This window comes from Gordionus sp. m RMFG-2023, chromosome 4 (genome assembly GCF_954871325.1).
Source record: "Gordionus sp. m RMFG-2023 chromosome 4, tfGorSpeb1-WG-v2, whole genome shotgun sequence".
Lineage (NCBI taxonomy): Eukaryota > Metazoa > Nematomorpha > Gordioida > Chordodea > Parachordodidae > Gordionus > Gordionus sp. m RMFG-2023.
The window spans coordinates 18137045-18151421 of record NC_088778.1 but is presented as its reverse complement, the minus strand read 5'-3'; the positions used below and the strand labels follow the sequence as shown (position 1 = coordinate 18151421).

The following is a 14377-nucleotide window of genomic DNA, read 5'->3' as shown; positions in this document are numbered from 1 at the left end:
ATGTTTGCCGATTATCTTTAACTTAAATCTCATTCTATGCATTTCTATCATGCTAAAAGTTTTAAATATCTAATTAAAAATTGTAATAATGTTGTACAATCGAATTTAAATATTCTGAAGCAATTTTAAGATTTTGAAATCTTGGATCAAGTAGTTTTGCTAATATCTAAAATATAATTTTATAATAAAAATATAAAATAAATTACCTGAAGTTCGGTAATAAGAAACTTATGGTCAAGCTTTTTTGCATATTTTTTTTAGGCAAATGATATGTGCGCAATCAGATTTTTCACTGTGAAATAATAACTGTAAATTTATTGTTGATCTCTTTAGGGAAGAAAGAAATTCCACTGACACTAAGTGAATTCAATTATATCCCATTCGTTATTAAAAACTTTTAAGGATTATTTTCCAATTTTACTTATACTGTTATTTATAGGAATCTTGTTAGCACTACGGATACTTTCTAGATAATTAATATGTTGTGTCATCTGGTAGGACAATTTAATTTTTAAGTTTTTGTATTAAGGTCTGTTGGTGCAATGTAATTTATATAATCAGCCTCACCAGAGATATCAGAATGTTCATCAAGTATATGATTAAAGAGCATTCTAACAAGCCACACGCCACCATAAATAAAATTGGCTGTGAGCCTGGTGCGCCGTTCATGTCAATCGACGGCATTTTCAGCCTGAATAAAATTGCCGGCGGCGCACAGGTCTATTCTCTAGTAATTATCACCATATACTTAATTATAAATAAATTAATATAATAATAAAAGGATAACTTGAATTTATGGTGGAAATCGACAAAATAAAGTTTTTGAAACCTAATGGAAATTTATATTATGCAGCAATTAATGAGGAAAGAGAAATTGAGGAAGATTCAAATTATAGCTCTGTTATATACAATTCATTTTCAAAATATTCAATTCAAAAACAGTGTGAGAGTCTTCCTATATATTCATTTAGGAGAGATATATATGATGCACTTGAAAATTACCAAACTATCATAATAGTTGGGGAAACAGGTTTTATATTTAATTTTCATTTTTAAATGACTATGTAGGGTCATTCCATGACAAATCAACCACGATTATGCCGACCCCCTTCGAATTTTTTAAAATTTGGTAAGCAAAGAAAGGTTATTGTAGTTAAGAAATAGCCAAAATTTTGGCCTCCTAACATTTATATTTTTGGAGATATTAGGGTTCAAAGTGGCAAAAATGACGTATTTTTACCATTATCTGCCTCCATTCAATTAAGCATAACTTAAAAACTACGTAATTGTAAATAACAAAATTATAATCAAAATTACCTAGAAAGATTCTACTTTCAAGATAAAAAAAATTTTTATATTTTTTTTCCAATTTCCGGTCATTTTATTTTATAAGCAAGGACTAAAAACGATTTTTTGGAAATATTCCCACCTTCAATTTTTATAAAATTTAGTAGACATTATTTAACTCTTCCTTTATATTTATAAAAAAAAATTGGTCTGGGACGCGGCCATCTTCATTCTCAAAATCGATAAAAATGTTTAGAAAAGTGTATAAATTTGTATGAAATTATATATTAATCAGTTTTTAATGGTTTTTCTTGAACTATTTGATATAATTTAAAGGATTATTCATCTTGTAAGTTAAAATAACGATAAATGGGGCTTTTATTCAATTATAGAAATTGTCTATCGATAAAAGAAATTCAATTTGTTACTTTATTTATAATTTATTATAAATTTTTTGCCCATATAACATATATTTAATGAATATTAATAAAATATGTCCAACCAAGTTTCGACTTCTTGAATATATGAAATCTTGTGCATTTCATATATGACGCCAAAAATAATATCAAAATTTTCGCTACTCAATTTTATTTTTAAAATAATTTGATATTTGTAAATTATTACAAATATTTATTCTTATTATGAAATTATTATATACAAAATAAAAGTATTATCATCATAAAATAACCCAAATCAATATAAATATTGGATCGGATTTTCTAAAATCGGCATATTGACAAGTGTCAACACAACGCGAATAAATAGAAAGATTGTTTCGTTCTAAGGACATCAAATTTATAACATACAAAATGGCTATCCGTAGATAGATCCACTATTGAAACAATAACCAAGCCAGTAGATGAATTTATCAATGACTTTTTTTTAAAAATGGAATCTTTATTTCCCCATTCTTTTATTTCAACGCAACAATCGTTGTATTGCGAAGGCCAATATATTTTATGTGATTTTTAGAAAACTATAGTTTTATACTTCAGGATGATGTACAAAGTTATAATTGGAATAGGGCACAATTCACTGTTCACCCTTTTGTTATATATTATAAAGATAATTTTGCCAATATTTGTTGCCTAAATTATCTAATGATATCCGAATCTTTGCAACACAATACAATAGCAGCACATTATTTCCAAAAAACATTGGTAAATTTTTTAATTAATAAAATTTGTATGCCAAATAAAATTTTTTATTTATCCGATGGATCCGCTGCACAGTATAAAAATCGTAAAAATTTTATTAATATTTGCCATCATGAGATGGATTTTGAGGTACAGACGGAATGACATTTTTCTGCTACAGCACACGAGAAAAGTGTTTGTGATGGGATTGGTGGCACTGTTAAAAGATTAGTCTCTAGAGATACTTTACGAAGGCCTTACACAAAGCAAATAATCACATCATATGAATTGTACGAGTTCGCTAAAGAAAATATTTATTGCATATATTTTGAATATATGACCCAAAAAAAATTATTCCGAAGAACTATTCTCAGGGAAAGATTTTCAAACTAGACCTATACCTGGAACACAGAAAATTTACACCGAGTTTCCAACAGGTCTACATCAATTTAAAAGTAAAATGTATTCCAATTATATAGAAAGCACTATTGAATATTTATCTATATTGATGAAAGTATAATATTTGGACAAATATCAGAATACATACGTGTGTTTATGATTCTAATTGGTGGTTAGCCTTTGTTTTAGGTAAAAATCAAAGCAGGAAGAAATATATAAAGTTTTACACCCATCTGGATTTCAAATACCTTTACATTTCCAAGTATAGACGACACTCTTTACTTTCCAAAATGTCATATCTTAACATTAGTTTTACCGTTAACCGCTACTGGCCGTAGTTATACATTGTCGTCACAAGAAAGTAAATGCGCTACCGAAAAATTAGAATCTTTTAAAAGTGAGTTATATATTAGATTTTTAAATTTATATTATATCAATTATTTTTAATATTTAAGGGGCCATATATGAAATGCACAAGATTCTGATTCATATATATGATTTATTAATATTCATTAAATATATGTTATATGGGCAAAAAATTTTATAATAAATTTGAATTTATTTTATCGATAGACAATTTTTATAATTGAATGAAAGACCCATTTATTATTATTTTCACTTACAAGATGAATAATCCTTTAAATTATATTAAATATTTCAAGAAAAACCATTAAAAACTGATTAATATATAATTTTATACAAAGACGCCTCCTTTCGGGAAAATATTTATACATTTTTCTAAACATTTTATCGATTTTTAAAATGGTCGACCAATTTTTTTTTATAAATATAGAGGAAGAGTTTAGTAATGTCTACTAAATTTTTTTTAAAAATAGAAGGTCGTATTATTTCCAAAAAATCGTTTTTAGTCCTTGCATATTAAATAAAATGACCGGAAATTGTAAAAAAAATAAAAAAAAATTTTTTTATCTGAAAGTAGAATCTTTGTATTTAATTTTGATATTAAATTTGTTATTTACAATTACGTATTTTTTAAAATATGTTTAATTAAATGAAAACATAATGGTAAAAATACGTCATTTTTGCCACTTTGAACCCTAATATCTACAAAAATATAAATGTTACGAGACTAAAATTTTGGCTATTTCTTAACTACATTATTAACCTTTCTTTGATTACCAAATTTTAAAAAAATCGAAGGGGTTCGGACGAAAATTTCATTTTTTTTGCATATTTGACATGGAATGACCCTATAAGAAGATATTTGGATTAATTATTATATTGCATAGGCGATCTTTAATTACATCTTTAGATTCGCTTAAAACCTTTCACTTTTCCAAACCAATTCTATGTTATTGTCTTTCCACTTTAGCCCCTTCCCCCATCATTGACCTGCTATATTTACCTTTTAGAACCTAGATGTAATATCAATGCATAATTAATTAGGGCTGTGCCGACCGACCAATTAATTTTCATTAATGATTACGTGTATTTTGCTTCTTCTTTTCTCCAAAAATTATTCATCTCATTTAAAATATGAGCAATGTTTATAGCTGAATGTAGTATTGCTAAACGGCTCGACTTAGCCAGAGCCAAAGTAATATTTTCCAAATTTTGCCAATAGATCTCCAAATTTTTCTGTCATCTTTGAGCAAAATCTCGGGTAATCTTATTTTGGCTATAATCTTGAGGTAGCCGTTTAAAAATCTGTAAATCGAATCGTTACTCGCTGAATGTGACTCGTTAGATATGTTTAAATCCTTTTCTTGTTTCGGATAATATAATAAAAAATGTCAAATTTTTAGCCCCTTATCTTTAATAATTTTACATTTTTTTAAACATTACAAATAAGTTGAATATTAGTTCTTTTTATTAATATATTATGAAATTATATATAAAATTAAAAAACATATATAAATATATATCAGAAACCTGCAGAGGTACCATTTAATTGGCCCTGTTCAGATTTTTTAAAATATAATTTATTTTTTATTTTTATAGCTAAGTGTGGCGATTTAAAATATTTGGCTTTAAAATATACGGCCCGACCCGGGTATTTTTTTTAAAAAATTTATTTAGGCCCGGCCCCTCCTGGGTATATTTAATAAATAAAATTTGGCCAATGCCGGGCCTGCAGGCCTCTGATATATATACAATCATAAATATGATAAAACTATTGAATCGGATCTGTTTTTTTTAAAGATTTTGGCCCGATCCGATATTTTTCAAAAACTTTAAATATCGGCACAGCCCTACAATTCGGCATTTCCTTATTATGCCTTAGGCTGAATTTACAGATCATACGATTCAACTTAATGCGATGTAATTGAACAGCTTATATAAATACGTGATGCACACTTCACACCCGAGGGTGATGAAATGCATTGGCTGATAATGAATTAATTTGTTTTAATTCCAATCATAACAATACAAGGATTAATTTATTAATAAAGAGATATTAAACTATTAAAAGAACTCGCAGCTATTAAATTGTATCGCGTCTACTTGAATTCAGCCTTAGGCATCGTTTACAAGCACGCTTACTATTAAATGAGGCGTTTGTACGAATAATAATTATATACCAAAAGACCACAGTACCAGTTTTTTAGTAGTAATAGAATTTTAAAATATTTTCCAATTGCTCTTTTATATTACACTCGTATTACTTGGTCGATCCTAATTTAAATTTACAATATTTTTGATATCAATGAATTATTATCTTTTCACTTAGGAAGTGGCAAAACAACTCAACTACCTAAGTATTTAATTGAATGGGGATGGACCGATTATATAAACGAAAGTAATAAAATGAAAATTTGTTTGGTTCAACCTAGACGGATAGCTGTCATAAAATCGGCGGCGAGGATAGCCGAAGAATACGGCGTTGTGTTAGGTCACCAAGTTGGTTATGTTATTCGATTCGAAAGTTGTTTTGACTCAGAAAAAACCAAAGTAAAAGTGGTAACCCGTGGTATACTTCTACGTGAAATGTTGAAAGACCCATTGCTTTCGGCCTATAGCATATTGATATTGGGTACACACAAGTTTTATAGTGCATATTTTTTTTAATAATTCATATGCAGATAATTCTAATAAAATTTACCTGTTATTTTAGATGAAGCTCATGAAAGATCCGTCGAAATGGATATCATATTCGGGTTAGTTAGGAAGGTATTAAAAAAAAGGCCGACTTTTAGACTTATTATATCGTCGGCAACCTTAGATGTGAAAGATTTGGTGCAGTATTTCGATCTAAAAAATGAAAGTTTGGATTCGAAATCAGATATATCTACTTTAACTACTATAAATGTTAAGTATAAAAATTATTATACGGAAATCTATTATTTGCAAAAGTATTTACACATTATTTTATTTTTTTATAATTGATTTAATTGACATTTTATCAGACCAATTATTGACTATATTGAAGGTTCAGTTTTAACCATATTAGATATACTACGTAATACAAAATATGGAGATATTCTTGTATTTTTGCCTGGCAAAGACGAAATTGAGAGATGTATGATTAGCCTAAAGTAATAATACTAAGAGATATCCATTATTCATAAATTATTTTAGTGATCATATAGATAAATTTAATGGCAGTGAAAAAAATAGCAAATTAAAAAGTTGTTTTTCTAACTTATTGATTTTTCCCTTGTTCGCATCTTTGCCAGATAAAGACCAATATAATGCCCTGGAACCAGCTCTATCTCACAAACGAAAATGCATAATTTCAACGAACGTTGCCGAAACTTCTCTAACTATAAAGTAACCCATATTAAATACATATTTTAAAATATATTTCTTCACGGAAATGCATTATAAGAGCTAGTTTTAAATAAGGCACCTCAATTCACTTTATGGGTAATTGGGTAAAATAGTGTGGCATATGACTCTTGTTTGTTTAAATTATTTAAATTTAAATTATAAAGGTTAAATATTTAGGCTACGTCCTAGGTTTTTATTTTTTTCTGAAGAATTCTTAATAGAATTTATAGAATTGAATATATGATAATATATTTTAATTTAGCATCAATATTATATAAATTAAATTATAATATGGAGATAAACATGTTACTCACAATTTTAAAAATTATTTTTATGGTTGCATGTCAATACCGCTAAAGTTTTATCGAGAATCGCTAAAAGTTATAGCGAATACATTACCGCGAAATTAATACCGCTATTTCATTTGCGCGAAGATATTATAGCAAATGCATTAGAGCTAATGCATTATTGCGAATATATTACCTCGAATGACTTATCGTGAATGATTATCTCAAATTGCATCAGCTAAATAGAATTTTCTAGGATTAAAGTAAAGGAATTAAATTTTTATATTAATTGCTTAAAATGTGTTATTATATTTTTCAAATAAATTTAAGACAGGACAAACTAAGGTCTAAAATAAATATATTGCTGGGCTCGGGCCTATAATTAAATAAAAATTTTGGATGGAATTCGGGCCAAAAAAATTAAATTTGCAAGGCGCTACGAACGAGTTTTATTTAAAACATTGAGCCAAACAGATAATTGATCCTCGGAAATCTTTATCATTATTCTTTGTAAACGTGATTTAATTAGTGAGGGATTTAAAGTTATTTCGATATTTTGTCAGTATGAATATAAATATCTATCAAAGCACAGTGTATATAATTCAAAAGTGATAATTTAGACTATTTTTTGATAAGAAATTTATAAGTTCATTTATCACTTAATCAAAAAGAAAAGGCTTATTTATGTAATCTCTGATGATTAAATTGCTACTATATTGTGACTCAGGAATTGGGAAAACAATAGAATAATAATTTCCTTAATTGATTCTTGTTAAGGTGTTGCTTCCTGGCAAGTCCTTTTTCTACCTATGTGATTAAAGAAACAATTCCATATAAAAGGATATCGATCAAAATTAATATAAATTTATCTAAAATTGAATGAATTGAGCATGCATCGCATCATTTATCATTTTAAAAATAACAAACTCCTTAAAAGAAGAGCAAAACCCATTGAACTAGGTAAATATCACTTTTATTTTATTTTTATATTTATCATTTTATTATTATCTAGATAAGCATATCTAAGAAGACAATTATAAAACCGAGTTTTTAAAATAAATTATAGTATATTTTCAGTATAGTTGCTATATTTTTATTGATCTGGTGACTATTATAAATTTTAATAGATTGGTGAGAATAGTGATTGTACATTATACATCATCATTTTGGTCTTAAGATGAGAAAATTTGAGTTCAAAACATATTCATGGAATAGAATATTTACAGTGTAAAGGCAATCTTTGTCCTCACAAAACAATCCCATATACTTCGAGGAGTAGATGTACAACCCTAAAAAACCCACCGGATTAAAAGGACTTTTGTAGAAAGATTTAAAGCAAATTTTTAAAAGCATAGACGGATATAAAATTTATTAAACAAGTTGAAGCAAACTTATATTATCATTTATGATTCAACCTTTTAACAGTAGAAAGCAACTCGGCCTATAAAAAAATTTCATTAGCTAAGTAAAATATATTTAGTGTGGGTCATGAAAATCCTTATGTTATGCTGAATCACGACATGAGCATACTAGGGGCTAGTTGGATAAATTATTTTTTGCTTAATGATATAATAAGTAATTATTGGCTACTATTATAGATTTAATTCAATTCTATATGATAATCAATAGAATTAAGAAAAAATAAAAAAATTCATTAAAATTTTACACTTTTTAAGAATTTTAAATATGTCATATTAATAAAATATTGTCCATGAAAATAATGGAATAATATATTAATTATCCTATAGGAGACTTAATAAATCAATTGAATCTACAAACCGTTGGTTTTGGGCTTTTTGCGGCAAAAATTTACTTTTACTATGAATCTGGAGGAAAAAGTATAAAATATTTATCAGAGACCTGCAGAGGTGCCATTTGTAGGGCCCGGCCCGGATTTTTTTTTAAAAATTTTTTACAGCCCGCCCCCCGGGTTTAAAAATTTTAGGCCCGGCCCGGCCTGGATTTAAAAAAAAAATTTTTAGGCCCTGCTCGGAATTTTTTAAAATTATATTCAACCTGGTATATAAAAAAAAATTCATTATTTCGTATTTTATCATATTTTTCTGCGAGTATTACCATTTAATAAGCAAGTATATTAGCTAATGTTGTTAAACGGCTCGTTTTGAGCCGATTTTTAAAAACGGCTAACTCAATATTTTAGCCAGAAAAATATTGACTAAGCCTCGAAATTTTGATACATATGTCTAGACCTTTGCTCCTTCTATGAGCAATCAGGCTTGCATAATATTTTTATGGATAAAACACTGAGTTAGCCGTTTTTAAAAATCGACTCAAAAGAGCCGTTTAACAATACTAATATTTTATTTTTTTTATTCTAAACAGATATTTAGTATATTACAAATTGATACTATAAAAAATTTGTGTAAATAATATTTTGAGAATATACTATGTATTTATAAAAAAAATAAAAATGATATTTTAATTAATAAAAAATATAACATATATTATATATTATATAATAATGTATTTAATCCTTTGCGTATTTATTCCATGGCAGGAAAACTATAATTTTATTATGTAATAGATACTATGAGTGTTAGGTGTTAACTTTCACCAAACTTATAACCATATCTAATTGACGAATATAATAATTCATGTATAAATTTTTTAAAAAAATACGGCTCGACCCGGCCTGGGTATTTTTAAAAAAAAAATTTCAGGCCCGGCCCGGCTATATTTTAAAATTTTTAAAGGCCGGCCCGGGGGCTTAGGGCCGGGGCTGCAGGTCTCTGATATTTATTAATGTATAAATTCATGTGTTTGTGCTATCTCATGGTATATTATAAATTTAAATACAACAATTATTTTCAGACTTAGAATGATTTTGACAAAAATTGCAGGAGTGGCCCTGGTCTATACTATTGGATGAAAGTTAATCATGAGATCAAAAATTTATTAACAATTATTTACCTTGTGTCACGTCGCGTTTTGAAATCTTAACACTAAAACGCGTCATTTTTATGAAATTTCCTATTTTATTGTGTATCCTAATATTCTCGAAATATTTAAAATTTTATAAATCGGTAAAAAAATTTAGCTGGACGCTTGCCTTTTTCAAAATTTTACTTAAATTATAATATAAAATATTTGAGTTATCAAACAAATTTCATTATTAATTGCCTTTTATTAACAATATGAAAAGTCATAAGATAATTTTGTAAATTAAAATATTATCAAGAAAAGATCTGATAATGATAAAATTATGCCATGAGAAAAAAAATGGAACGCGAAAGTTTGATTTCTGACTAGGAAAAATTGAAATATTCGTCTAACGAGATTTAATATGACTTCAAAATTTGGGTTTTATATACCGAAAAATTATCAAGTAATAGACTGCTACCTTTTGAATCTTATACAAGCTTGAAAATAATTGGTTAAATGTGGCCCTTAATTTCGCAAGAAATAATCAAATTGGCGTTGATTGTTGTGTGTGTTATACAAGAAAAAATGGATATATAAACATTACATTGATTATATTTATTATTTTAATAAACTAATTCTATAAAATCTCAAGGTCTGCTTTGTGTTTTGCATTATCATTTATATATAAGAGAAAAAAATTTAAAAAGGGCCAGTGTCGGGCTACACCAACATAACGGTAACACATCAGCCCATTTTTGAATAAATAGAAATAAATGAAGGTCTTAAGTTATTTCTTGTCAATTTTAAATAATTATTGCCTTCGCTATAATGCATTCGCGATATGCATCGCTGTAATACATTTACGATAATACATATGCTGTATTATTTTCGCTGTGTATTTACGATATTAATTTTACGGTAATACATTCGCTCTAATTCATTCACGGTAATGCCTTCGCTGTAATGCATTCGCGATAATGTTTTCGCAGTGTATTCACGATAATGCATTCGCGGAAAAAGTTTCGCAATATTGACATATGACTTTTTATGTACATGTACAATTTGAACACTGCTTTGGAATTTAAATTGACATTGTCATTTTAATACATATCAGTTAAAAAATCTAGTCTTAAACGTTAAATTCTGAAAAGTTCGTATTTTTATTTTGAAAAAAATGTTATTGAGAATGTTAGTCTTTTAAATATAAGAACATCAAGGAGACCAACCCTCTATTTTCTAAATAAGAACACCTTTCTATTCGGATAAATAATAAGAAAACTTTGAATGCAGCCAAAACTAATTATGGAATCCATTCTATAAATTATTTTTAATAAAGCAAAATATTATACTTGTTTATTTGATCCTAACTTATTTGTGTTTGTGAATGATTAAAATTTAATTTTTTTGAAAAAATATTAGTGGTATAGTTTATGTGATCGATTGTGGATATGAAAAGATAAAATTTTTCAATAATTATTTCTCGCTCGAAATATTGGGGATTCATGCCATATCGAAAGCTTCTGCCATACAGAGAGCTGGAAGAGCTGGCCGAACAAGTGACGGAAAAGTCTTTAGACTATATACTGGTAGAAATTTTTTTTTTCATCTAGTTTGATAGATATTTTCTTCCCTAAATATCTTATTCCACCCTGTCCAAGGCCGCTCTGGAGCCAACTAAATCGAGGTGAATAATCAGCTAAAGGTGATTTTTGACCTTAAACTTGACATCTGGTTAAGCTGACTCGATTTAACTATTTAAGAGCGATATTAGAAACCTGCAAAGGCCAAAATTTTAGGCCCGCCCTATAAAAAAAAATTGACCCGGAATTTAATTTAGTGTTATTTTCCAGCTCGACCGGGAATTTATAGAATTTCGTTATTTTGAAATTGTTACAACAGGAAATTGAATATATGAGCAATAAATGAATATTAAACACCTCATTTATGATTTTCCATCTGACAAATTGATATGGGTTCTGAGCTTGCAAGTTTCTATTTTATTTTTGGTATCGGCCTATACCGTGTTAGTATTGGCTTTAAAAGTGGTATCAGTTCATCTCTGCGATAATATTAAAACTTAACGGACCAATAGTTTTTTATTTTTGAAATTGGTAATCCTTGGGGCGATTATCGAATTTTTTTTTTTTTAATAATTAATATTTCTAGAGAATTATGGACATTCTTCCTAGCTCTAAAATTATATAATGCACAAGCTTTGCTGTCCACTTAACAAGATAGTTATTTATATGATTTCAATTTAAATCATTGTTTCTTTAAACAGAACAAACCTATGAAAATTTACGCGAGACTTGTATTCCCGAAATTCAAAGATGCGATCTCGTTTATCCTATACTTCAACTAAAATCTTTTGCCATCAACATTATCTCATTTAATTATATATCACAGCCTCCTGCTAAAAATGTGATGAGTGCCCTCGAAACATTGTACTTTTTAAAGGCTATTGATGAAAATGGTATAATCATATTATAAGTTTTGATTTCTTAAATTTATTTTAGGAATGCTAACGCCTAAATATGGAAAATTAATGACCGAATTTCCATTTTCTCCAATGTTTTCTAGAATGATTTTAAAATCCCTTGAACTTAATTGTGCCTGTGAAATTATATATATAACATCGATGTTGCAGGTTTAAAATCAATACTATTATAATTATTTTTATGGCATGGTTATTCTCATTGTTTATAAATTTGTGCCTTTTGGAAGAGATATTAATATAGTGTTGTTAAGTGTTAAAATGCTTTGATCGTTTGTTATTAAACAGTAAAATACACCAGTAATATTTATATTTTATACATTAGCTTAAAATATTTACCCATATTAAATGATTTAGTTATTAAATGTTTTTTCCTTAATTATATTTCTTAGCTTTCTTTTTTAGATAAAAAACGTGTTTATCAATAATCCGGCTAGGCGATTACAGGCGGAAACTAAGAAATTATGTAATTTTGCCGTTAAAGAAGGTGATCATATAACTTATTTAAACGTATTTCGCGGATATTTATCGGCCCTTAGTAGGGGTAAGGATATAGCATTTTGCAGAGAAAGTTATATTAATCAAAAGGGCATGCGCAGAGCTTATCACATATACAAACAGCTTACAAGGCATATTTTATCTCATCGTCAGGATTTCTTATCGGGCTCCGACACTGAGAAGGACATTATTAGTTCATCGCTTGATGAATTGGATAAGAATATTAATGGTTAGACAAGAAATATCAATTATGCAAAAAACAATTTATAGTCATGTTAACGTTAACTATATCAAAATTAATAAGTATTTACAATAGACATAGATACCAGGCTTAAGCTATATATTTTTTAGCAATTGTTTCATAAAGGTTTTCATATTTTATCAGCTATATTATTTAATATAATGTTTTCTAATTTTTATATTAGACGAAACGAGTATCGACAAAAATTTTAACGTTTTACCAAATACCGAAACGCTTATTAAATGTATAATTGCAGGATTTTTTCATAATGTCGCCTACTATCATATCTCAGGAAATTATAAAACTGTGAAAGATGATTATGGTCCTCTCAAAATACATCCCGATTCCGTTATATGTTCCCAGAACCCACCTCCAAAATATGTTATTTTCAATGAAATATTATATTCCTCTAAAGCTTCTAACGATGTATTAAATATATATATGTACGATATCGTTTCTCTTCCTCCAAATGCATGTACTTTGCTGTCACATGAAATTCCCGAATATTTTTTATTTGGAACCCCCAATCAAAGACACGAACTTCAAATTAAATTCCAAGATGAAATCATATAATAAAAATTTAGTATAATGATGCATTACAATTAAATTTGTTATTCGAAATGATTTATAATAAAAAAATTTTTAAATTAAATCTCATTTGGAAAGTGAAAAATTTGTCATTTATCTGTTTTCAACTCAAAAGTCGCATTGTTTTATGTTTTTTTCTTGTCTAAACAATATATTTGGCGAGATATTTGTGAACAAAAGTTATCTAAACTAATTACTATTTTACAACTAGCAAAGATTACCCAATCATAGTAATTATTTGGCTTAAAATTGCTTTAGATGAGATTACGTTTCTCAACCATTATATTTTATGTCTTGTGAAAATAGTTTCGCAAAAGTTGCGAATTTAATTGCAATAGAGTGTAATAGACATTTTAGGTGACTTAAAGAAAGCAATTATCTGTTATGATTTTTGAAGATAAAATAAAAACATATTCAAAGCTTATTTTATATAAAATTATGAGGACCGGAGTTTTTTTGAGACGTTTAAATTTATCTTATAATAAATATAAATGACAATTTTCTGATCCCCAACAAGCCTATGATTGCCTCCCAAACCGATTTATTTAAATATTTGCTACGTCAATGTTCCGTTTTTTTCATATTCTTTATTCCACCTGCCTAAACAAGAGATCTGCAATAGGAGGGTTTTTATTATATTGGATAGGCGGGTAAATATATTTTAAAAATTCGTAATGCCGGGACGGGTAAATTTAAAATATTTTTTTGGGCAAAATAAGCAGAAAAGGCTTATATTTTTTATTTCATAATATTGAATATTTCTATTTTCTAAGTTTAAGTAAAAAGAAATTAAGAGCCAAATCAACCAATCAAATAATTAAATTTTGTTTTA

General features: G+C 27.6%; 1 protein-coding gene across 1 annotated transcript; it reads left to right on the top strand.

The window, feature by feature from the left end:
- Positions 1-616: 616 nt before the first annotated feature.
- On the top strand, positions 617-13545 carry LOC135927939 (probable ATP-dependent RNA helicase DHX35). Its single transcript, XM_065464218.1, has 11 exons — positions 617-718; positions 782-1030; positions 5515-5817; positions 5899-6136; positions 6191-6319; positions 6363-6554; positions 11144-11310; positions 12006-12197; positions 12241-12371; positions 12624-12945; positions 13142-13545. The coding sequence occupies exons 2-11, from the start codon at positions 796-798 to the stop codon at positions 13528-13530; spliced, it is 2298 nt and encodes a 765-aa protein (XP_065320290.1). The 5' UTR covers positions 617-718; positions 782-795; the 3' UTR covers positions 13531-13545.
- The last annotated feature ends 832 nt before the right edge of the window (positions 13546-14377 follow it).